The sequence below is a fragment of the Carcharhinus amblyrhynchos genome, chromosome 1, assembly GCF_965287045.1.
Source record: "Carcharhinus amblyrhynchos chromosome 1, sCarAmb.v2.hapA, whole genome shotgun sequence".
Taxonomy (NCBI): domain Eukaryota; kingdom Metazoa; phylum Chordata; class Chondrichthyes; order Carcharhiniformes; family Carcharhinidae; genus Carcharhinus; species Carcharhinus amblyrhynchos.
Window position 1 is genome coordinate 171,524,599 of NC_137324.1, and position 26,577 is coordinate 171,551,175.

The 26,577-nt window shown below is 42.5% G+C and overlaps 1 protein-coding gene across 1 annotated transcript in view; it reads right to left on the bottom strand.

The window, feature by feature from the left end:
- Positions 1–24,559, bottom strand: part of LOC145347735 (putative E3 ubiquitin-protein ligase HERC3) — a 50,600-nt gene extending 26,041 nt beyond the window's left edge. Inside the window, exons 1-15 of the mRNA XM_080195489.1 lie at positions 24,244–24,559; positions 22,067–22,211; positions 20,303–20,379; positions 16,992–17,213; positions 14,894–14,985; positions 13,809–13,939; positions 12,780–12,934; positions 11,505–11,581; positions 10,438–10,538; positions 8,844–8,903; positions 6,361–6,466; positions 4,580–4,772; positions 3,648–3,805; positions 2,337–2,417; positions 1,047–1,109 (exon numbers count right to left, since the gene is read on the bottom strand). Of these exons, the coding sequence (XP_080051615.1) occupies positions 1,047–1,109; positions 2,337–2,417; positions 3,648–3,805; positions 4,580–4,772; positions 6,361–6,466; positions 8,844–8,903; positions 10,438–10,538; positions 11,505–11,581; positions 12,780–12,934; positions 13,809–13,939; positions 14,894–14,985; positions 16,992–17,213; positions 20,303–20,379; positions 22,067–22,211; positions 24,244–24,418 (1,836 nt within the window). The 5' untranslated portion in view covers positions 24,419–24,559. The remainder of the gene's footprint in view (positions 1–1,046; positions 1,110–2,336; positions 2,418–3,647; positions 3,806–4,579; positions 4,773–6,360; positions 6,467–8,843; positions 8,904–10,437; positions 10,539–11,504; positions 11,582–12,779; positions 12,935–13,808; positions 13,940–14,893; positions 14,986–16,991; positions 17,214–20,302; positions 20,380–22,066; positions 22,212–24,243) is intronic.
- Positions 24,560–26,577: the final 2,018 nt, after the last annotated feature.

Genomic DNA, 26,577 nt, shown 5'->3' on the forward strand with positions numbered 1-26,577 from the left:
GTCACAGATTGACAAGATTTGACACTGAACCATGAAAGGAACTTGGTCAAAGAGTTAGATTTCATAAAGAGGAAAGGAGGGGTTTGGGGAAGAAAATCCAGTGCGTAGAAAGACATTTAAAAATAAATTTGCATTCCCCAGTTGCATGGGTTTTCATGGTCTCACTCGAGTGAGACCGCAAATTCCTGCCTAAGGTCAACAGACACCTCCGTTGTCCGCCCCTCGTCCGCTCCAATTCCCTGGAGGGCGGGATGGTAGAATTATCTGGCTTGTCTTTCTAACTCTCAGCAATTTAAAAAAAATGTCAGGCATTCTTTTCATGAAGACTCACCCTTGAAATAGTGTGCATCAAGAATCAGGGATGCAAGCAATATTAAATTTAGCGATAATGAACATGATTTAGTCAACAGCCAAGCAGCTCTTAAACATTTATCCAAGTGATTATTGTATAATGAAGATGCGGCGATGCTGGTGTTGGACTGGGATGGGCACAGTAAGAAGTCTCACCAGGTTAAAGTCCAGCAGGTTTGTTTGGAATCATGAGCTTTCGGAGCGCTGCTCCTTCATCAGGTCTCACTGCGGTGAGATGGGAAAATCCCATCAGCGTGAACAGCCGTTACATTGCAGCCTTAATTTATGCTCTTTGAGACATCCAGTAGCTATGAAAGATACTGGGGTAAATGTTACTGTCCCACCTGCCTGGAAAGGTCTGTTGACCTCGGGCAGAATTTTCTGGTTCTGGCGAATCAGATCTTTTCTAACGCATGATCAGAACAGGCTCGAGGGGCTAAATGAAACTGTTAATTCAATCCTCCTATGCATTTTTGCTATGCCAGGTGCCTGCACGCAATAAGAGCTGAAATCACAATAAAAAATATAAACCAGGGAAGTGCATTCATTTATTCTTCCCTTGGTTATAGGGAATGGTTAATAATATTGCATAAAATGTTTAAGAATTCCCATCTCTATCCATTCATTGTGTTCAAAGGGAATTAACTATCATTGGCTTTAAGCCTCTTTAACTTGTACTTTGAGAAAATACATACACTATTTATGAATTCATCTGTCGCAGTTTGAGGAACTCCTGGAAAGCATCGTGCAGCATACGCCTGCAAACAAAGTAGAAGTGAGCTTTAGTTTTTGAATACCCCCTGCTTTGTGCTTCTTATCAACAAGTATTGTATCAAATTAACAGTAGAAAAATGTGCCCTAATTTACATACCTTTGGACACTAAGGGGCAATTTAGCATGGTCAATGCACCCAGCCTGCACAACTTTGGAGTGTGGGAGGAAACATAGTTTCCAGAGCACAGAGGGGAAACCCACGGAATCATGGGGAGAATATTATCCACCAATGCCTCTACTTTCTCAGAAGACTACGGAAATTTGGCGTGTCAGCTATGGCTCACACCAATGTTTACAGATGCACCATAGAAAACATTCTTTCTGGTTGTATCACGGCTTGGTACAGTTCCTGCTGTCCAAGACGCAAGAAATTAGGGAAGGTTGTGAATGTAGCCCAATCCATCACACAAACCAACCTCTCATCCACTGACACTGTCTACAGTTCCCACTGCCCCAGCAAAGCAGCCAGAATAATTAAGGACCCAACACACCCCGGACATTCTCTCTTCCACTTTCTTCCATTGGGAAAAAGTTACAAAAGTCTGAGGTCATGTACCAAGCTACTCAAGAACAGCTTCCTCCCTGCTGCCATCAGACTTTTGAATGGACCTACCTCGCACTAAGTTGACCTTTCTCTGCACCTTAGCTATGACTGTAACACTACATTCTGCACTCTCTCTTTTCCTTTTCTATGTACAGTTTGCTTTGTCTGCAAGAAACAATACTTTTCACTGTATCCTAATACAATAATAAATCAAATCAAAAATATGCCAGCAATGAACATTGTCTATGTAAACATGTCGCACTGCAAATACACCTGTCAATGGTGGCACTGCAGTATTGCGGCCTCTGTTTCAGCCAACTCTTCGAACATGATTTTCCAACCGTCTTCGCCCTAAGACCTGAAAATCCCTCCGGAGGTCAAAGGACCATTGCATGGTCCTGTTCCACCTGCTACGATTTCCGTGGTTGGGAAAATTGCGCCCTACATCTCATATCGCTGTAAATTTTGCTTACTTATCCTCTGCTAAAGCACAGTGCAAAATCTGAGAGAGCAACGGAAGAGCTCCAGGCCTATTCTCCATCTCCTATGGCCCTCTTTGGCTGGAGTTGAAATGGGAGTGCATCAGAAAGAGATACTCGCTCCTTAATGTGAGCACACAGCAAAAATAGATCATTTTTAGCTCAGAATTTTATATTTGTCCACTTACCGTTAAAGAGGCTTTAAAAATGTTCATGACAGGAATGTGGAAATATCTCTCCGGAATCTTTTGATACCTGCTTGTGTTTACCTGCCAGCATATAATTACACATAAATTAGCATTGTGGGGCTTGATACATGAGCAATTTGACACACTTGGGAGGTATTTAATGGATGTGAAGATGGGTGTTCTGCACACTGGCTGGAAAACTGACAAAGATCCTGTGTCACATCTTTCCAGGGAGGCTAACTGTTTTAACTTGGGAAGCAGTGGGCTTTCCCTGGGATCAAGGGCTCCAGGAGTAGACGTTCCACCTGAGAATTGCTGCCAATCAGAGGCCAGTAACTCTTCATTGCTTGGCAGTGCCACTGGGAGATGGTGGCTGCTGCCAGTACTACACTTACCTGAGGGACAGGATTGCCTTTGGTCCAGGTACAGGTGAGTGATGGCAGGAGGGGGATAAGTGAGAGGTGGGGGTTGTGAGTCTCTAACTCAGGTGTTTTCCTGCTATTGTGCCTGGTGATGAATAAATAATTAATAATCAATGGAGACTGATGGGCTTAGTTAGTTATCAAATCCATTCTTATTGCGTTTTCAGCAGCAAGAGTAAAGTGGGGTGGGGAGTGTGGCTCTCAAATTGGGTTCCTTGATTAGGCACTGGGTTCTCTGACAAAGAGGGACACCCCCTCCCAGGAATTCATAAGCAAATAAGTCATGGTTTGATTTTTGGGCTAACTGAACGGTAAGTCTCCTGCCTGGTGATGGGTGATGGAAAATCCCACCTGAGGTCAACCCAAAATCTTTGGATGCTCTGCTCCAGCCCGACACACCACGATTCCCAAGGCAGGCGGGACAAGAAAACCCTCCCCCTTAGTTCCAAAAAGTCTTTGGTGTTTTCCTCCTATGGTGCCTGAATATTAATCAATAATTATTAATCAATCGAGACTGATGGACATACTTAGTTATCAAACCCATTCTTATTATCCGGATGACATAAAGCAAATTCATACATTGCTATAATATCGGAACCATATGGGGGTTTATCTACTGATGCAGTCTATATTACTCAGTCCTAGTTGTGGCATTTCATGTGCCAGATTTTTGGATTTATAAGACAATTCTTCACACAATAAAACACCCCAAGGTGTTGGTGAGCAAACTAAACCAAGAAGGTTTTCAGGTTTCTGTTCAAGATTGGAAAGGAACAATGGCAAGGAGATGAGCTGCAGAGTTGGGGGAAAGGACAGCTAAACCTGGAGCCGAGTGAGAGCAAAATGAAAAAAAAATCAACTGAATTCTGGGGCCAAAAGCTGCACCTACCTGGTAAAGTGTTTGTAGAAGTTTTAATGAGTTGCATAGTTGGGAGTTGTATTTTGAGATATCGGCCATGGCAAGCTGAAGATGGCGATGTGATTCTTTTTGAAACATCCTCACAAGGCGTATGAAGAAATAATAAGGCATCGTACCCCACCAGCACTCTGGTCAAGAAAGAGAGCAGACGTGTTCACACAAAATAAAACACAGCCCATCAAAACGGCAAACAGAATGATGAATCAGAAAGATAGGAGAGGGGTGTGCTAGTTTCCATGGGAGTGTTCCTGATTAGTTGCCATAAACATCAGCAGAAACCGCATTTATGTGGTGTTTCTATCTAAGTTCTGATCAGGATCCGGGCGGCACAGTACTGAGCACTGCTGCCTCATAACACCAGAGACCCGGGTTCAATTCCGGCCTTGAGCAATTGTCTTTGTGGAGTGACCACATAGGTTTTTATGGGTGCTCCGGTTTCCTCCCATACCCCAAAGATGTACGGGTTAGGTTGACTGGCCATATTAAATTAACCCTTGGAGTCGGGGGGACTTATAAGGTAAATACTTGGAGTTATGGGGATAGGGCCTGGGGTGGGATTGTAGTCAGTGCAGGCTCGATGGGCCAAATGGCCTCCTTCTGCACTGTAGAGATTCTATGATTCAAAGAGCTGCACCGATGTTTGAGAACTTAGTCTGACAACTCAAGACATTTAAGCCTGAAGGTGGTGTAGAATGGACAGTAAGTTACATTTATATATCCCCTTTCACAACCTCAGGATATCTCAAAGGGCCTGACTGCCATTCAGGCTCATTTTTGTAATAGAGAATATGCGGAAAACCGTTTGATTTCTGAGTTACTTGTTTTTCATTGCAACCAGCAAAGTTTTCAATGTTTGGAAGGATCTTGCAGGTTGACACACAAATTCAAATGGTAAATCTTACCAAGAATTTTGAAGTCACTTTCCTTGAGTGAGAGAATGGCTTTGCTTAAGGAGTTTGTCAGCATTGCTGAATCCCTGGGATCTTCCAGCACAGCAATCAGTTCTGGGAGAATAATGTAAACTCGCATTGTTTCCACACAAGCCGGAGATCGAGGTAATGACGGGATCAGGGAATTCCGTACTGCATTCTTCACCTGTAAAATCATGCAGCAGGATTGTAATGTCTTCTTGTAGGAGGGCAAAAATGTATAAATGTATTGCTTTGAGTTGTGAACGACAGATGGTTCTTGAGCTTGACTTGGAAAAGCCTCTCCCGCAAATTCCCTTGTTACTCCCCACTCAGATCTAAAGCCTTGATCTTTAGTAAACAGTCCAATAGTGAAAAACAGGTGAATCAGTAGCTCGCGTGACATCCTGATATTGGCTTAGGTGGAAAAGAGAAGCAGACATAGTATAAAACGGTCTGTCAATTCACCATGAGTCTGTTCAACTCAACTGCTAAAGACCAATTTTACCTTCTGCACACTTTCAACTACATCTGTGAATGACTGAAATCAAATACTTTTATTGAATCCAGTATAAATCCTACAGCACATTTCACACCAGCTTTGCCTGGATGCAACGTCACAACTTTTTGCTGTACGCAATGGGGCATCAATCCTGGGTGTAATGACATTAAGATTTTCACACAGTTATCAGCCTATGTGTTTTGGTGTCTTTAGCAAAACATCGTGCAGCAAAATGCAGTCTTCCTCAACCTAAAAGGGCCGAGCCTTTGCCTTAGAGGTAGCATTCCTGCTTCGGAAATGGATGATTCGGGATTCAAACCCATCTCCAGACCCTCTGAGCGAGCGGAAAACTCTGCTTCAGAATTCTAAGATGTTAATCAGGGTGTGATTCTCCCCCCTCTCAGTATATGAACTGCAGGAGTCCATTAACCCTCCCCTGCTCTATTGGCTGACACAAAGATGGTTAAGCAATGAAAGGTGGGTCAAGTGAAGAACGTGAAGAAATAAAAACCACTAAACCCAAAAATTGCTTCACCCACAGGAGTCCATAAGACTATAAGATATAGGAGCAGAATTTGGCCTGTTGAGTTTGCTCCGCCATTTGATCATGGCAGATACGTTTCTCAAACCCATTCTCCCGCCTTTTGCCTGCAACCTTACTAATCAAGAATCTATCCATCCCTGTCTTCAATGCATTCAATGATGTGGCCTCCACAGCCTCCTGGGGCAATGAATTCCACAGATTCACCACCCTCTGGTTGAAAAAATTCCTCCTCATCTCGGTTCTAAAGGGTTGTCCCTTTGTACTGAGGCTGTGCCCTCGAGTCCTACTAATGGAAAGATCTTCCCCACGCCCAGTTTATCCAGGCCTTTCAGTGTTCTGCCCTGCAGATTACATTGACAGATTTTTATTATAATCCCTGAGTCTGTCCATCAGAATTTGATATCATCCCCAATAACTAGCTTGTTTTTGGGTTAATTAATATCTTCATCATTAATTGTTACTGTACCCTGCACTGAATGAACATTATATATTTGATAAAATATAGCCTATGTAGTAAATGTTTAACAGCAAATGAATATAAATTGGCAAAACGCCACAGATAATTTTCACATGTATAAACCAGAGGAAAGGTGGACAGATATCTAATATCCAAAATGATCAGGGAATCAATGTAATCACACTAAATATATAATTGTCAGAATATAAAGTACATTCCTACATTTTAAGGAGTGAAAAGCTATTGATACGCAGGAGTTAATAGTCTCTTACCTGCTGCAAAATTGAGGACTTTTCAGCCAACATCATGAAGTTCAGATATACTGCGGACATATCCAGACCAGACATCTCTCCATTTGTTTTGAAATGTCTATCCTTGCTGTTTTGGAAGATATCAAAAATGATTATTAATGCATTGATATTGTTCTTGTTGTTGTCACGACAGTTTGTGTGAAAATGAATGTAATTTATAAAAATATTTTTGGGGGGATATTGTGTTATTCGCTAAAGAAGGCTGTGCGTGTGTGTGTGTGTGTGTGTAAATGATTCAAATAGGCTGAGAAAAAGTTTAATGGAGACCATTTGTCTGTAAATGTTGAAGGGAAAAGAATAAAGGTACTGAATGCATGCATGCATTTGTAATAAGTCATTCCTAGTCAAATGGTTTATAAGTGACTAGGCTACATTTAAAAATTTGCATTAGGAGATACATATGGACTTGCTTTTTTGTTAGCTGTTGAATATCAAAGGGAAGTAAGAGGCAATGAGGAACATTTTGCATCTTACAGGAGTTCCATGGGTAAACAGAAGAGAGTATATTACATTTCATTGACCCAAAAGCAGACACTAAATCAAAAAGGGAAAGGTTTTTATATTTTCAAAGCATTGAGTTCAATGAAGTACTGAGAGAAATGGAATCATAGATGAAAGGGAAAAAGGGTATTTCAGAAAAGATGTTGAGTTGATTTGTTGTTGGCAATGTGGGAGAGAACTGAGGAAAACAGCTCTGGGCTGGGAGAAGGTGCAGTTTGAATCAGCCATCTCATCAAGTCAGAAAAGTCTTGGGCTGCAAAAAGCAGTCTTGTGTCCAAGGATTTCTTGGGGATTTCCACAGTAGAGTGGAAGAGAATTTGAGAGGTTGTGTGGTGTGCCATGATTAAAGAAACAGCAACTTTACCTTGGGTCCTATAATGGATTTTTATAGTTAAATATCTACAAGGTGGTGTTTACCTGGAAGGTGTTTATTTTCGGGACACACAAATTGACCAAGTCATGAGTCTTTTGGGGGAAATATTTAGTAAGACTGATTTTAAACAGTCATCTTTGGTGATTAATTTTTGTTTCTTCTTGTTAATAAGCTTTTAATTTGTCTTTTGGAAATCCCGAAAGTGGACTTCTTGCTGCTGTGATTGGTTTGTTTTCAGAATAGAAAAGGAAGTAAACCAATTTTCCCTTTGGCATTTGGTTTGCTCAGCAATGAGTGTGGTTGTGACAACTGATTGATGTACCAGCCTTTGTGCTGACCCAAATATGTAGAGTGACCTGAAACCCAATGTGCTGGACCTCAGACGCTTTCACCTTCACCATTTTAACTGTGAGCTGGTAAAGTGAATATGCAACTCTTATACAGTCCTCCCAAGTCCACGCTGCTATTTTCTCCAATTATAATGTACCCCATGGAATGGTAAGATTTGGATCTTGCACCCTTCATCATTCAGCCTCATTGCTTCTTGTAGAATACAGATATCTACCATTGAAATCTATTTTGATTTGATAACCCTTTCCAACTCAACAACAATGACTTGTATTTATATTCCTTCCCATTCTCTTCCCGCACCTAGGCAGACTTTGGTCTGCTTCCATAGCTAGTAATTCCTGGAGCAAGTCACTAATCTGTTGCCAGGAGCTTATAGCTTGCAGGAGGGGTGGCCACTCCACATCAAGAGTGGCTGACCAGGAATCCCTCCCACTCTTACTGCCAGCCATGGGCATGTTTGGAAGGATCTTGTAGGTTGATACACAAATTCAAAGTGCAAAACTTATGATTTAAGTGGACTGAGAATCCCTACATGCAGAAAAAGGCCACTCGGTGCATTGAGCCTGCACTGACAACAATCCCACACTAGCCCCATTCCTATAACACAACACTGACACTAAGGATCAATTTAGCATGGCCAATCCACCTAACCCATACATCTTTGGAGTGTGGGAGGAAACCGGAACACCCGGAGGAAACCCACGCAGACACGGGGGGAATGTGCAGGCTCCGCACAAGCAGTGATCCAAGCCAGGAATCGAACCCGGGTCCCTGGTGCTGTGAGGCAGCCGTACGAACCACTGTGCCACCGTGCCGCCCCATAGAACATTTTAGAGTTTCTGTCTTGAAATGTAACACTGGCCAGAGGAAATTCTTGGCCATGGATTCCCAAACCTAGTGTGGGTGTAGGTTTGAGACCCATTGACTTAAGAAAGCTGGATAGTTCAACACAGTGTAGAAAGAATGGGCACAATAACTGAGCCTGTCCTGTAAATCATCAAGTGGCATTTCTGCAAAACACCATCCCTTCCCCAACATTCGGTTTGCTTAGTTGATGAACATCATCAAGTAAATTGGCTAAAATAAATGACAAAAAAATCAGGGAAAAGTACAGGTTGATCTATAGCAAGTACAATTTGGCTACTTCCTTGTCTCGGGCAAGCTCAGGTAACATTAGGATATTTTGATGCAAATTGTTAGGCAATAAACATTTGCTCACCTGACATCTAAAAAGCTTCCACTCAGAATTTGAGGAGAAGAAAATGCTCGAACAATTTCCCTGTAAATGAAATCCAGACAAATTTAATCCATGCCATTATGTTTTTCAATGTTAAATGCGTCTACCACTTTATAGACAATCCTCAGTAACTGTATACCATGAAAGATATGTTTTGAATGGCCTTCAACTTAACAAGAGTAAACAGAAATGGAGAATTGCTGGGAAAAAAATCATGCGTCAAAGCTTTTCGTCTTTAACCCATCAGGACAATTTACCAGAATGCAAAATATAAAAGGAACAACAATGAATTACATTTGGTATTCTTGTGAATTGTCCTGATGAGTGCAAGACAAAAAACTTCAACAGGGGAGGCATTGTCATCATCCACAAACCCAGAGTAATGCTCTGGAGACACAGGTTCGAATCCCACCACAGCAGATGGTAAAATATGAATTCAATAAAAAAAATCTGGAATTAAAAGATGACCACAAAACTATTGTAGTAAAAACCCATCTGGTTCAGTAATGTCCTTTAGGCTTGGGTAATAAATGCTGGCTCAACCACTGACACCCACATCCTATGAATGAATAAGAAAAATGTGTCTTTTTTTCAACAATGCTCTAATTTGGAGTCTTACTATCTGAGCTACCAAATGAATAAAGGAGATGGAAAAGTTGAATTCTGTGCTAAGATTGTGTTGTTGGTATCTTCAACCTTGTTTCTATGTGCCAATCAAACATGTAGCAACTCAAAGTATACAGAAAAATTGAACCCATTTGACAGAGTAAGAGTGGAACCCACTAGATGGAATAATAATGGAATAATCTGGAATTCTCCACCCCACAGAACTGTGCTTGTTCATCATTGAGTATATTCAAGGTTGAGATCATGACGTTCTTGGAATTTAAGCAAATCATGAAATAAAGGGGTCATATATGTATGCAGATTTGAGGTTGAAGATCAGGCGTAATCTGAATGAAAGAATGAACAGGTTTTAGGGGTCGTATGGTCTACTTCTGCTCCTATTTCTTATGCTCTTAATATACATGTAACACCAAGAGATTGGAATATCATAGAATCATAGAATCCCTACAGTGTAGAAGGAGGCCATTTGGCCCATAGAGTCTGCACCAACCATAATCCCACCCAGGCTCTATTCCTCTAGCCCCACATATTTACACTAATCCCTCTGACACTAGGGTCAATTTAGCATGGCCAATCAACCCAATCCGCACATCTTTGGACTGTGGGAGGAAGCTGGAGCACCCAGAGAAACCCACACAGAACGGGGAGAATATGCAAACTCTACACAGACAGTGACCCGAGGCCGGAATTGAAGCGGGGTCCCTGGCGCTGTGAGACAGCAGCGCTAACCATTGTGTCACTGTGTTGCCCCAGCTTGTTTACTCATTGTGTGATTCTAACATCAGCTTGAACTCATTTGTAATATACGTTGATGCCAAATTTAACAACAGCAGGGAAAAAATGTCATGTGTCCTTCCCAGTGTTTGCCTCGGGAAGAATGAAAAGTTCTGAAGGAAGTCATGTGGAAATTGGGGAAGGTAAACTGAATTTTTCAGGAAGACAAACTTACTTTCTTGTGTTTTTGTCAAATTTCTTCTCCAATAAGTTACCCACTGTCATGATGCACTTGAAAGTATTGAGTGAAGATTGGTTGTTCGAAGACACCAATTCCTAGAGGGAAAAATGCCGAGAGCACTAAATGTCAGTATGAAAACAAGGAACACTGACGGAACATATCATTATCCCCTGTGGAGACAATGGGCTGGATTTTACAGAGTGAATAGGTCCCTGTCCCCAGCCAAAAATTCAGGGGGAGGTCCACTACTAGATGCCCCACAGCCATGTAATGGCTGATTGGCTTTCAATAGACTGGAGGAAGGATTTCCACCCCTCAGACACAAAATTCCCACCTCAGAGAGCTAACAGCCAATGGCTCTCCAGTACTGACAACATCACTCGGAATACTGGCCCTTGCTGGTACTGCACTCAGACAGTGAGAAAGGAGTTGCGTTAGATTGTGCTCAGCGGTCTCAGCGGGTTTCATGTTGGCTAAGGGAAGTGTAGGTGGTGAGGAAGGTGGGGGATAGAGGGCCTGTCAAAGGGGGGGGCCTAACACACCTGCCCGTAATTCGGGAAATCTGCCGGACTGGGCACTTGGTGTGGGCCTCTCCTACCTCCAGTTATATCTCCATGGCATTGAGCTAAGGCCTTTATTAATTTCCCACTTAAGGACTTAAATTGGCCCACTGACAGACAGGCTGCCTGATACCACTGGTAGCGGTGTGGTTGGGAAGGCGCAGGTGGGTAAGGGGCAAGCAGGATTTTACATTTTCCTCCGCCTTCGGACACCCCAGCAGGGGAGCGTAGAATCCAGCCAATGCTGTTTCTCCATCGCCATGCAATTTTCTTGTCTTCAAGTCTATATTTCACCACCTTTTGGTGGTCCTCATGATTCCACCAACTAAATTCATTAGCTAATGGTTAAATTAGAAACAAAAAAGTTAGTTTTCAATTGTAAAGCACAAAAATGGGAAATGTTTTTGAGCCCAAATGAACGTCCATTCACATTTTACAGTCTTCCATTACTAATATCTCCTTATTGCAACAAACACCACCACGTGGCACTTATCTTCTTACCACTTCGTCACTGTACTCTGCAAAGCTTTGGTTTCCTCCTGCAAAAATTCTTCTCACAGCGGGTTTTGTTGTATGGTCTGTCAAATTGAACAAACACAGATTAAGACCTCTTACTAATGTCAGCCTGTCCTTAGAGGAACATAGGAATTAGGAGCAGAAGAAGGCAAACTCAGGCCTTGGAGCCTGCTCCGCCATTCAGTCAGGTCATGGCTGATCTCTCCCTGGACTCAAATCCACCTCTCCAACTGTTCCCTTTATCCCTTTTTTATTAGAAATATATCTATCTCCTTCTTGAAACCATGAGTAGGGATTTAGTGATGGAAGAATATGAAGGAAAGGGACGCAGATGTACAGTGTCCTCCTCAATGTGATACATAGATTCATATCTGTGTATCTTTTAGACTCTTCCATTACAAAATCCCTTCTCAACATTTGCAAGTGCTTATGCAATTACACATGCTGTAGCGCCATCACTGGGGGATGGTGTAATTACAACATGACATGTTTACATGGAACATTTCCATTATAAATATAGATATAGGAATTTATAATGTGAATTTCCATAAAAAGGACATAATGTATGATTTTAAAATGCAGATTGAAGTATGTCTGTGTACCCTTATTCAGTTATTGCTAGCCTCTAAGTCTGTTCCACCTAGAAACTACATTTGATTTGAATTTTACATTTATTTATTAGTGTCACAAGTGGGCTTACATTAACATTGCAATGAAGTTCCTGTGAAAATCCCCTAGTTGCCACACTTCAGCACTTGTTTGGGTGCACTGAGGGAGAATTTAGCATGGCTAATGTATCTAACCAGCACATCTTTTGAACTGTGGGAGGAAACCAGAGTGCCCAGAGAAAACCCATGCAGACACAGGGAGAACGTGCAGACTCCACACAGATAGTGACTCAAGCTGGGAATCGAACCCAGGCCCTGGTGCTGTGAAGCAGCAGCACTAACCATTGTGCCACCCTGAATTCACTGTAATGCCATGAGATTGATTTCCTTAATGTAAAGTTTATTAGTCACAAACAGGCCTACCTTAACACTGCAATGAAGTCACTGTGAAAATCGTCTAGGCGTCACACTCCAGCACCTGTTCAGGTACACTAAGGGAGAATTTAGCATGGCCAATTCACCTAACCTCAGAAATTTTGAGAAATTGTGAGATATTGTAGCCACAGATCAACATTAAATACCAGTTTGGTTCAATTTCTCCCCTCCCCCAATATGACTCAGTTATAAAAGTGTAGAATTTTATCTTGCTTACCATTTTCTGCTCCATTATTGCCAGAGGTGTCCTCCATGTTGACAGGATGGGGCACTAACTGATCCCTCATCTCTCCATTTCCCAACTGCCCATTTTCTCCACGACCAAAAGAGTAAATCTTGCCAGAAGTTGGAACGAAGACAAGTGTATGATGGCTATTTAAAATATGGATATATGTGTAACTTCACCCACTGCCAAACACTCTCTCAACATCTTCAGTAATGAATTCTGATTAATATTTTCATATTGAAATAAAAGGGGATATTTTACTCTTGCCTATTGGTGGACAAGGCATCGGTAAAATGAAGAGACTATAATCCTACTGACTCTTCATTTTAATGCTATTGATTCTTGCGTTGGTTCAGGCTTCCCTCAGATTCTGGCAGGAATCTCAATAATAACTGGGATCTCACTGTGTATCTGTTCTAGGCTTCTAACTATCACTCCAAGCCACAAGACTCTTGGAACATCATACTTCCCACCTCCACGGTTATCTTGCTCCTGGCAGCCATTCCTCTAAGCCAGACAAAAATCAACTTGTCACACCTGGTTCCCACGCTGAAACCATGCACTGAGCTGTTATTTATTTCTAAGTGATGAATAAGGTAAAGTTTATATAGTCCCAGATGACCACTGGCTGCCATCCCCTTAAAGGGGGAGAGTTGACGGGCGGTGATTTAACCTGAGGATCACCACACCTCAGGCGAGGCGCGAGGCTGAGAAGTGGGACCTCATGAATAACTGGTATGGGAATCGAACCAACACTCTGCATTACTAATCAGTTATCCAGCCAATTGAGCTAAACTGATCCCAGGGGAGGAATAAGCATCTTTTAGATTTCAACAGTCTAAAAATGTCATTGAATTTTACAGATAATAAACTGGTTGAGCAGACAGACTCACACAACAAATAGCCATCAATGCGCAGATACTAAAGAGTTGCTTAGATTTAAATCTTTCTGGTTCACACATAAAACAGAGTGGAAGAGACATTGCTGCATTTTGACTTGTTTGTGTCTTACAAACTCACCTCCCACACGCTATCTGAGAAACTTTATTTCCAAACAGGTAGCCGACGAAATGAGGTTTGATCTCATCCTTTGTGGAGTTGTGTCCAAGTTGCCCGTAACTCCCAGCTCCAAAGGTGTAAACAAACCCATCCTGGAGAAGAAGACAATGTCTTATTAAGGGCATGTTACATCAGGTCACAAGGAAAGCCTTTGGTACTGAAATGTCAGTGATCTAGAGAGCTTTTTATTCTTGTTACCAAACATGATGATGATCTCTAGTGTTACTTTAATTATTAATTAAATTAATACTTTAACTGATTCAACCTTGTATAAACTGACACTTTCCAAAGGGCCAATGTATTCATTCTAATCTCACAGAGAGAAGTAGAATTCATTCATTATATATTTGTGTGGGAAAGAATACATGCAGAAAATGTACCCAAATATCTACAATCATAAATCAGATGTGTGTTGGACTAGAGGCAGCAAATTGAAACATAGAAACATAGAAAATGGGAGCAGGAGGAGGCCATTTGGAACTTTGAACCTGCTCCGCCACTCATCACGATCATGGCTTATCATCCAACTCAATAGCCTAATCCTGCTTTCTCCCCATAATCTTTGATCCCATTCACCCCTAGTGCTATATCCAGTCGCCTCTTGTATACATTTAACATGAATGCTCCTACCATTTTTGCTAACCCATAACTAGTAACTGAAGGTTTGCCAGTCAGTGTTCCTCCTGAAGGCAGGACCTCATTCAAACGTCACGCACATAGGCTGGAATTTTACTGCCCCGCCTGCCATGGGAATCGGAATGAGGGAGGGGCGGAACATGGAAAGATCCGTTGATCTCAGGTGAGATTTTACAGTTTCGGGATGATCGAGGCTGTAAAATCCCGCTCATAATTCTGGAGAGGAGCGTAGCTCTGGTAGTTTCCAATTCCCTTCCACACCATTTTTATCACTGGTCTTCATTCTTCAAGGTGGGCGTCAATCAAGGCTAAAGCACCCCCAGCCAACCCATTACAATGTGGGGTATCCTCAACACCTCAGTAAGGAACAAACCATTGAGATTCTAATGACAAATTCTTCCTGAACAAACCTTTGTCAGGACAGCAGTATGCTCTTCCCCACAAGAGATATGGATGGTCTTCTTACACTCCAACAGCTTCACGTGGTCGGGCTCATATCTATCTGTAAGAAGGATTGAAAGAGCAATCAACTCACATTCTTCCTCCTACTTCCAAAGTACTAACACATTCATAAGATATTTTGACGAGAAGGTACCAAAATGGATACATATAAAGGTTCAAAATAAAAATTATTAAACAAATCTGAATTAAATAATTCTCACTGTTGTATGTACAAACCCTGAATGTGCTTGATACAGTTGTAGGCTTCTGTTCCCAAATTCTGTGAACAGTGTGTCTGTATGGAAGGCATGTAAGATGTTAGGAAGGCAAATGCAATGTTAGCGTTCATTTGAAAGAGCTAGAATACAAGAGCATGAATGTAATCTTGAGGCTGTTTAAGGCTCTAAGGCCCACTTGGAGTATTGTGAGCAGTTTTGGACACCATATCTAAGGAAGGATGTGCGAGTCATCCTCTGGAAAGGGTCCAGAGGATGTTCACAAGAATGATCCCTGGAATGAAGAGCTTGACGTATGAGGAACGGTTGAGGACCCTGGGTCAGTTCTTGTTGGAGTTTAGAAGGATGAGGGGGGGATCTTTTTGAAACTTACAGGATACTGTGGGGTCTAGATAGAATGGTCATGGATGTTTCCACTAGAAGGAAAAACTAAAACCAGAGGGCACAACCTCAGGCTAAAGGGACGACCCTTTAAAAGAGAGATGAGGAGGAATTTCTTCAGCCAGAGAGTGGTGAATCTGTGGAACTCTTTGCTGCAAAAGGCTGTGGAGGTCAGGTCATTGAGTGTCTTTAAGACAGGGATCGATAAGTTCTTGGTTCATAAGGGGATCAGGGGTTATGGGGGAAAGGCAGGAGAATACGGATGAGAAAATAAAAAAATCAGCCATGATTGAGTGACGGAGCAGACATGATGGACTAATTCTGCTCCTATGTCTTATGGTCTTATGTGGAGCAATAATATTTCTGTTGTAAAGTGCTCTGTGTTATTAGCTCACTTCAGTCAAGAATTTTTAAATAAATCAGTGAAGACAGATAGCTGGTGTGCACATGACTTAAAAACTTAAGGGAAAGCTACAAGGTGTAAATAGGAGAGCTGAGGACAACTGGGGGGATTACTGAACTCACGCTTTCACAGCTAAGCTTCAGAGCAAAGGCTCAGAACAGGATAGGGGATACCTCTCTCAACTCCAAATAGCATCTGAAAACAACTAAGCTGGAATCTTCTGTGAAAGCCTAGCTGTCCCCAGCCATATGACCTGACCAGTCTATCATCCCGACCAAGCTCTACTCCATAATCTCAGGGGAACACTAAAACAACAGCACACGGCGTTAGTTCAGATTCAAACAAACCTAATATCAATTACACTGCTTCAGTGACAATAGTGGACACTGGCTACAGACAAAACAGCTCTGGCAAAATGCCAGGGCTGCTTGAAGTATCATGCAGAGTAACATGATTGAAACACATTGCTTAAAGGCACAGTATCATCACATTACATATACAATGGACTGAAGCTGTGTGTGTTTGGAAGTGCACATTTTTATCATATACCTCTGTAAGCAAAAGCTATGATGTGTGCAATGATTTGCTTCTGGTGCTTTCCTTTACCACCTGGCTATTTCAGATATTACACCACTCACTGCAAATCTGAATGTTAAATGACTCTCTCCTTATGGACAGGATGCTAAACTTTGTCTGGAAATGTTAAGTAGTCTCACAACGCCAGGTTAAAGTCCAACAGGTTTATTTGGTACCACGAGCTTTCGGAGCACTGCTCCTTCATCAGGTGAGTGCAGGATTTGTTTCACAAACAGGGTACATAGACACACAAGCTCAATTACAAGATAATGGTTGGAACGCGAGCCTTAACAGGTAATCAAGTCTTTACAGGCGCAGACAATGCGAGTGGATAGAGGCTTAAGCACAGGTTAAAGAGGTGTGAATTGTCTCAAGCCGGGATAGTTAGTGAGATTTTGTAAGCCCTTTGTTTGGGAATCGAAGCAACAGAAAGGAAAAAGAAGGGACAATCGGTTTTGGGAATGTTCTTACCATCTGTGTCCTTGAGTCCCAGCTGGCCGTGATTGTTCCTTCCCCAACCGAAGACGGCCCCTGAGAGAGACAGGGCGAAGCTGTGTTCCCCTCCTGCAGTGATCTGAGCCACTGGCATCCCAGTGAGAGATGTCACACACTGTGGGATGCTCTGGGAGGCTTCCTGTGTACCATGACCGAGCTGACCATGAGTGTTCTGTCCCCAGGCAAAGAGTAGGCCATCTTTCAACAGAAGATAAATGAAACCAAATTAAACCTTCTGGTTCCAGTAAGTGTATTTGAAATGATCATGCTTAACTTTTACCAGTAAGACGAGAAACAGGAAAACTGGTTTTTACTTTAGTCCAAAGTGCTGGATTTTCAGGGCTTTAAACATCTGCTTATTTAGTCAACAAACTACTTCTCCTGCAATCCAAATATCTGACTATATATTGTGCCACTCAGGAACATTATACTGCCTCTGAATCGGGATGTGAAGAGTTTGAGCCTCACTCTTAACAGTCCCAGTGAAATAAAATTAGAATATGGCCTCGGAGTGTGAGATTCACATCCTGTGGGATTCTCATATCCAGACAGAGTGATCTCTGGTGAGTGTTAGTATTCTCATCATTGAGTCAGAAAGGTTGGGTTTGTGCCCCACTCCAGAGTGGCCTGCTAAATGGAGGCCAGGATACCAGTTCTGACACCCAGTGGCAATGGCAATGGGTGGCTCTGACCCATTGTAAAGAGTAGATGGAACTTTTTATCCTCAGCTACCAGAACACACCCTGAAGATCAAAACTTTGAGGAAGTACAATGGGAAAACAATTTGGCGACTCTTCTCTGGTATGTGATTCAAGAATTATGTGTGTGACACTTGCATTAGGACCTGCCCTAAGGCACAACACAGCAGACTGATGGACAGTGTCCCTGACTATCTTGTTTTAAATGATATTGGCAGTGGAGTAATACCCTGGAGCCCCACTGTAGCATGGAGCTCCATGTGACGTAGGTCTCTCCTGGATGCCAAAATTTTCAATATATGACTGAAGCCTCCCCAAGCTGACCACCACCCATTTTATAAAAGAAAACTTAAAAGCAGCCATCTAATTATTTTCTTGATTTTGCATAGCATCTGCTTTATGTATTTTGTTTGGAACATGAAGACTGAAAGCTGTAGGAATATGCATGCACTATTGACACTGAGCACTAGGCACCAGCTATAAAGTGATAGGAACTCACCTATATCATGGTCTCAAAATATGGATCTGGTAGCACAGTGGTTAGCATTGCTGCCTCACAGCACCAGGGGCCTGGGTTCGATTCCTGGCCTCAGGTCACTGTCTGTGTGGAGTGTGTCCTACCCATGTCTGTGTGGATTTCCTCTGGGTGCTCTGGTTTCATCCCACTGTCCAAATTATGTGTTGGTTAGGTGCATTGGGCACATTAAATTCTCTCTTAGTGTACCTGAACAGGCGTCAGAATGTGGCGCCTAAGGGATTTTCACAATAACTTAACCACAGTGTCAATGTAAGCTTACTTGTGACACTAATAAGTACACTTTAAAATTGGATCCCATGAACCACATCATAACTGGATCCCAATGTGTAAATTCATTTTCCAACCTAAAACTCAAAGGCCAATATGGCAACTTGAGAATGTGAATTGAATTTAAAATAAGCAGGAAATGAAATGGTGGCAGTTAACTAGTAACTAGCCATTCAGTTCCTCAAACCACTCATTTAAGTTAACTAGTAGGTTGGTATTACCCGCTGGAGTAGACAGCAATATCCATATTGCAAGAATGGACAGAAAAGTCAACTGAGTCTTCTCAAGTCGAAGATCCAAAAAACAAAATCATTGGATGCATAGGATGGGATTTTCCAATCCAGCCCACCCTGGGCCTGGAAGATTCCACCCGAGGTCAATGAACCTTTTAAGGGTTTAGTAAATTGTCCATCCCGCCCATAATGATTCCTGCGGCTGATGGGATTGGAAAACTTACCCCATAATTTTGTGCGAGATACTAAAAAAATTGCATTTATATAGCACCTTTCATGACCACAGAACATCTGAGAGTGCTTTACAAACACTGAAGTATTACGGGTGGACTTATTGAGGTAAGGTGCAGAAGAAGCACAAAGTAGCCTTCTTAACTTGAAAACTGGTGAACACTTCATTATAGGGGTGCGCTGTCCCAAGTTCAGGGCATAGACCGCTTAACTCTGGGAGGAGCTAGCCCCACCTCAGGGGTCACATGCCCTTAAAGGGGCAGTACGCACCCCAAACCCCCAACGTACATATATAGCATGACATACTTTTGAAATGTAATCACTAATGTTATGCAGCCACAGCCAATTTGCACACAGGAAACTCCTACAAACATGTAGGTGATTACCAATAGATAATGTGCTTTTTTTTTGTGATACTGATTGATGGATAAACACTGGCATGATACGAGAAACAACACATCTTCTCTACTTCAAAATCATACCCAAGGATCCTTTCCATCCACTTCTGAGAACAGGCAAGAACATGATTTAACATTTCATTTGAGCAACAGTAGCTTTGAGAGTGCAGCACATCCTCTGTCATGCACAGATTTGTCAGTCTAGATGTTCTTGCATTCAAATCCTGGAGTGGGACTTTAACCCTCCACTTTCCAAATTGGAAAGCAAGATTGAGCCTTGAGTGACCCACCTAATCAGGTAAAAAGAAACATCAATTGAATAAGAAAAAAGAAAAGATTTTTGTTCCTTCACAGTTTCTTGCTAAGACAAATTAAGCCAATTATAGAGAGAAGAGTCATAGAATCCTAAATGCAGAAGAAGGCCGTTTGGTCCATCGAGACTGCGCTGACAACAATTCCACCCAGGCTCTATCCCTGTGACCTGACGCATTTACCCCGCTAATCCACCAAATCTACATATCTTGGGATACTAAGGGGCACTTTAACATGGCCAATCCACCTAACCTCCAGATCTTCAGAACGTGGGAGGAAAACAGAGCACCCAGAGGAAACCCACACAGACAATAAGCAGACTCCAACAGACAGTCACCCAAGGCCGGGTATCGAACCCAGGCCCCTGGCACTGTGAGGCAGCAGTGCTAACCACTGTGCCACCCTTTTGATGTCTGACACCTTGATTGGCTTTGCTATACCTGGTGTAAATCTGACATTTCGCAAAATACAAATAGCCCAATATAAGTCATGATTATGACGGTCATGTTACATATGGTATTAATCTCATACTTGCATGACTACCTCCTGTTATAACTTCTTAATTTTATTCAGCTTTTGACCAAAGGATGTGTTTATGATAAAGTTTTACCTTTGGATAGCGCCAGTGAGTGATAGTTTCCACAAGCCACTTGAATTATGTTTCTGTCACTCAAACTCTTAAGCAATCTGAACATAAATAAAACATAAATATAATAATGTACCAAATCTATCTCAGAAATCAGGTTTCATTACATGAGAGGCTCTGATTTGATTTTTTAGTGGCAATTATAACGTGGTAAGATTGGACTTTGCAATCACACTACATACTGATAGAACGTTGGGGTGAATGCAATCAACGATTACGGGGAGAAAGCAGGATTAGGCTATTGGGTTTGATGATCAGCCATGAGTGTGATGAATGGTGGAGCAGGCTCGAAGGGGCAAATGGCCTCCTCCTTCTGTGTTTCTATATTTGTTGTCCTCGTCTCTCTGCATGGGAAGGTGAGAAAACACAAAGCCTAAAGGGCCAAACTGTTTATTTCATTGGAGGCAGTTCAGGGAAGGTTCACTTGGATGATCTCCAGTTTGGACAAATTGTCCTATGAGGAAAGGTTAAGCAGGTTGGGATTCTACTCACTGGAATGTAGAAGAATGAGGGATGGGCCGGAATTGTACCAGCTACAGGAATCAGAGCGGGCAAGTAGCAGACAATTGAAAGGTCTATTAAACCTCGGGTGGGATTTAATGCTTTTGGGATGAGCAAGGCTGTAAATTCCTTTCCATGATCTTACTGAAGCATATAGGATTCAGAAGGGACTTGACAGGGTAAATCCTAAGAGGACATTTCCCCTCACGGGAGAGTCTAGGACCAGAGGGCATTGTCCCAGAATAAAGAGGCAACCATTTAAAACTGAGATGAGAAGGAATTTCTTCTCTCAGGGTTTGTGAGTCCTTGGAATTCCTTGCCACAGAGAGCTGTGGGGGCAGATTCATTGTGTATAGTTAAGGCTAAGAGAGATAGATTTTGGATCAGTAAGGGTATCAAGGGTTATGGGGAAAGAGTAGGAAAATGAACATGAGGAATGTTGAATCAGCCATCAATTTAGAATCCCTACAGTGCAGAAGGAGGCCATTCGACCCATAGAGTCTGCACTGTCTCTCCAACAAAGCATCTTACCCCGGCCCAGCCTCTGTCCTTAACCTCACGCATTTACCCCACTATTCCCTCTAACCTACGCATCTTGGGGCACTAAGGGGCAATTTAGCATGGCCAATTCACCTAACCTGCACATCTTCGGACTGTGGGTGGAAACCGGAGCAACCGGACAAAACCCACGCAGACACGGGGAGAACGTGCAAACTGCACACAGTCAGCCAAGGCTGGAATCGAACCTGGTGTTATGAGGCAGCAGTGCTAACCACTATTCCACAGTGCTGCCCTCCCACTGAACTGTGGAGTGGGCTCGAGGAGCTGAATGACCCACTCCTGTTCCTATTTCTTATGGCCTTATCAGAGATACATCACTGGATGAACAGTTGTCAAATCCACTCAAGTGAATCAGCCTTGGTCCAGCTAATAGCACTCTTGTCAATCAATGAGCAATGGGTTCAAATCTCACTCCACGGAGTTGAGCACATGACCAGGGCTGACACTTCAGTGCAATGCTGATGGAATGTAACACTCATTTGAATGACAAGATATTTCCTTGTACCTATTGGCAGTCTTAGAGCTAGGTTTCATCACTATTCTACCAGTCTCTAACATTTGAATGACTATCCCATTTACAACATAATTGATGCAGAACTAAACAAAATTGGAATAAAAGCGCATTTATTAAAACTTGAAATCTTCCAGGAATAATATAACTCTTACTGTGGTTTGATGATGGAGAATTCTTCTGATTGCTTCAATTTAACTTCACTCTGATAAACAGCCCCTGTTTTAGACAGGAACAGAATATGGGAGGTTCCACTATCCACAAAGTTGATTTTCTGCTCCTTCAAGTGATGGAACAATCCTGCACAAAATGAAAGCAGATATCAATATATAGGGTAGTGCTTGATTCTGACCGGGATCATCTATGGAATAATCTAGAGAATAATGTGGAAAACAGGAGGCCAAGTTCTGTTTACACTTCCCGCTGCCTTGGAAAAGCATAATCGAGGATCCCACGCACCCCGGATATTCTCTCTTTCACCTTCTTCTGTCGGGAAAAAGATACAAAAGTCTGAGATCACATACCATCCGACTCAAGAACAGCTTCTTAGAACAAAGAACAGAAGAACAAAATCAGCCCGGGAAACAGGCCCTTTGGCCCAACGAGCCTGCGCTGCCATCTCAACACCACCAGTCCCCCTCTCCACCCACGATCCCTGTCTTCCCTACTGCTGTCAAACTTTTGAATGGACACACCTCGCATTAAGTTGATCTTTCTCTACACCCTAGCTATGACTGTAACACTACATTCTGCACCCTCTCCTGAACAGCATGTTTGTCTGTACAGCATGTAAGAAGCAATATTTTTCACTGAATGCTAATACATCTGATTATAATAAACCAAATCAAATCAAAATCCAGAAAGATCTCAAGAATTTGAATTCAGTTTACCAGCAAGACACCACCTGACTGTCAACATCCACCTGATTCACTCATTTACATTAGGGAAGGAAACTGGCCATCCATTGCAAACTTGCCCTCTGGGATTGCAGTCCTTCACTAATGTGGGAACTGTGCTCTGAAATGGATCATTCAGTCACATCAAAACATGACCAAAAGAAGCCCCCAATGATACATTGGCAGAGCAGCTAAGGATGGGCATTAAATACCAGCCTCGCCAGTGCTGTTCACCTCCTGAGAGTGAGTATTTAAAAAAAGCCTTGTAAACATTATAGCCATGATCCTAGAGCCCCTACAGTGCAAAAGGAGGCCATTTGGCCCATCAAGTCTGCACTGGCTCTCCAACAGAGTATCTTACCCAGGCCCTCCACTCCTGTCCAAACCCCGTAACCCCACACATGTCCCGTGGCTAATCCATCTAATCTACACATTTTTGAACACTAAGAAGCTATTAAGCCTGCCAATCCACTTAACCTGCACAGGAAGTGGAGGAACCTGGAGTTAAATTCAACAAAACTTGTTGCTGTTAAGTTATTATTAAGTGTGGTAATTTATTCAGAATTCTGCCGTGGTCACATGAACAGAGCATAAATAGATGGGGCTTTTATTCACTTGAATGTAGATTATTAGAGTACAGTAACTTAAATGAGAAGTGATAATTGCATTAACAGGCTCAGACTCAAGGAGACTCAGTGAGAAAGTACTATTTCAACAATCTTTGTCAAATTAAGGGTTGCATTTTCTTAAAAAAAAGATGAATAAAAATGAGGTCAGCATTAAAAGATACGCTCTCTTGGTCAACTTGTCTCCCACAATAATAAAAAGCTCCTTTTAGGGAACTGTCAGCTTTTGAAACTCGCAGCAGGATCCACTCAGTTAAACAAGCTCCTCCTACCAATGGTGTGTGTCGGGTTTTACAAGTGTTGGTTTAATGGGGTAAAAGTTTCTATTCGGAGCCAAGCTCAGTGCTGCTGCTGCTGCTCTCACTGTGACTCAGAGAAACGAAACTGAACGTGAGCAAAATCAAACGGAGCGAATTGTTTAGGGGAGGGGAGGGGAGAATGAAGGAAAACGAAACTGCACCGCTCTGGACAGATCCAGCATCTCACCCCCAGACACTGTACTCACACATCAGAATCATCACCCAGATTCTAACCCAAACCACAACCACATTGAAGATGAACACAATCGGGGGGAACACAGAAACATTCAATTAAACATTAAATCTGTTTGGAAGAAATACCAGACTTTAACACGAGTCACACAAGAAACTTTATATAGATAATACAGGATCTCTATCAAATATAGAGTACGTTCCAAACTCTGAACGCTTTAATATGTCTAAATTAATACATTGTCATGCGTGTCAATGTTAGCAATAATAATTTAATTTTAAAAAATTCTCTTTCCTGTTGCAGACAGGGTTTGCTTACCAGGTTCTGTTTTCTTCTTCCATCTACGGATGTAAACTTTTCCATTTTCCGACACAAACACAGTGACTGTGTCCCGGCTGCAAACATGCTGAATTCTCTCCCCTTGGGGAACATCCACTGCCTGCGAGGCGGGTTTGTGCCCGGTCTGTGATCCCAGCTCCCCCCATTGCAACATCTTCCTCACTGTCTCTGTCTCTCAGCGCTGAGCTCCTCGAAATTATACTTCTTTCAAACCAGAGGGAGAGAAATCTATTCACCGCAGAGATTTAGCTGCCAGACAGATAAAGAGGCTTCTTTTCTGTAGCTACAGATCCACTGCCTCTGACAGTCTCTCTCTCTCCGATGTGGAGACGCCGGCGTTGGACGGGGGTAAAGTCTCACAACACTGGGTTAAAGTTCAACAGATTTATTTGGTAGGAAACGTCACTTTGGTACCTGACGAGGGAGCAGCGCTCGGAAAGCTAGTGGCGTTTGCTACCAAATAAACCTGTTGGACTTTAACCTGGTGTTGTGAGACTTCTTACTGAGTCTCTCTGACTCTGACACACTCGCTCTGATCGCTCCTCTGAAGCATCTGCCTGAGCCAACTGCAACAAAAATGGGAAGTAACCTTTTAATTGTATTTAGGTTGCATTTGTTGGCAATGCTGTGCATATAGAGTGTGGTGACACAGTGGTTAGCACTGCTGCTTCACAGCACCAGGGGCCTGGGTTCGATTCCTGGCTTGGGTCACTATCTAGGCGGAGTCTGCATGTTCTCCCCATGTCTGTGTGGGTTTCCTCTGAGTGCTTTCATATCTTCCCACAGTCTGAAAGACATACTGGTTAGGTACATTGGCCACACTAAGTTCTCCCTCAGTGTACCCAAACAAGCGATGGAGTGTAGCGACTAAGTAACGGCATTGCGGCGTTAGTGTAAGCCTACTTGTGACACTAAAAAACAAAATAAGACAAACTTCTCTCTGCTCAAACACTACTGCCCCTTCTTCCATTTGATAATGGCAGTCTGGGCAAAACTCACCTCTCATTGAGATTAAAAGCCTCAATTTCAATGGCTCCTGAAGCTACAGTTGTATACTCCACTTCTCATTCCATTAAGGTTGGGGTGTGGTGCACTGACCCAGCTTAGCATCCAGGCGCAAATCATTCAAGGAGGAAGATGGAGAAAGTGGTTCGTAAAATACACAGGATCCTGGGCTTATAAAGGGACATAGATTACCAAAACAGCAAAGCTTTGATAGACCTGTATCAACACTGTTTCAGCTCCAACTAGAGCACCATGTTCAGCTGGGCTCCACATTTCAGGAAGGACGTGTGAAGGAGGGTGCGGAAAAGATTCATGAGAATGGTTCCATGGCTGAGGGACTTCAGTGACCTGGATAGATTGGGGAAATTAGAATGCTTCTCCTTAGAATAATGTTCAAAATCATGAGGAGTTGGGATAAAGACGACAGGAAGAAATGTTTCCGCTGATGGAAGAATCCAAAAGCAAAGGTTTAAAGTGCTCAGCAAAAGAAGCAATGATGACATGTGGAGTTGAGAGGGTTGGCTTATGAGGAGAAACTGAATGGACTGGGGCTATACTCATTGGAATTTAGAATGAAGGGAGAAATGTATTAGATTATGAAGGGATTAGATAGAAGCAGGGAAGTTGTTTCTACTGGCAGATGATACTAGAATTAGGGGGCGTGGCCTCAAAATAAGGGGGAGCAGATTTAGAACTGAGTTGAGGAGGAACTTCTTCACCCAGAGGGTTGTGAATCTGTGGAATTCCCTGCGCAGTGAACCAGTTGAGGCTACCTCATTGAATGTTTTTAAGGCAAAGATAGATAACATTTTTGAACAGTAAAGGATTTAAGAGTTATGGTGAGTGGGCGGGTAAGTGGAGCTGAGTCCACAAAAAGATCAGCCAAGATCTTATTGAATGGTGGAGCAGGTTCGAGGGGCCGGATGGCCTACTCCTGCTCCTAGTTCTTATATTCTTGTGTTATATAGCACATGGTTGGGATGATTGATCGGGTGGTAGAACAGAAATGAAGGGCCTTGTCTTGTTCTTGCTACTCTGGAAATTTTCCCACCTCATTTCTAACACCAGAAAGGCGCTGGGCCTAAATAAAATGGATCGTACAATGCATCAATTTTTATGTCCTACAATACAACTGGAACAGACACATTCAGAAACTGTTGTGTGATGAATTCTCATTACTGAATGTGTTCGCCAACTAGCTTGGGAAGTGCAGAGCAAAACTTTAGGCATACCTAAATCATTAAGAAATGCAGCACAGTGGTTAACACTGCTGCTTGGCTTGGATCACTATTTGTGTGGAGTTTGCAC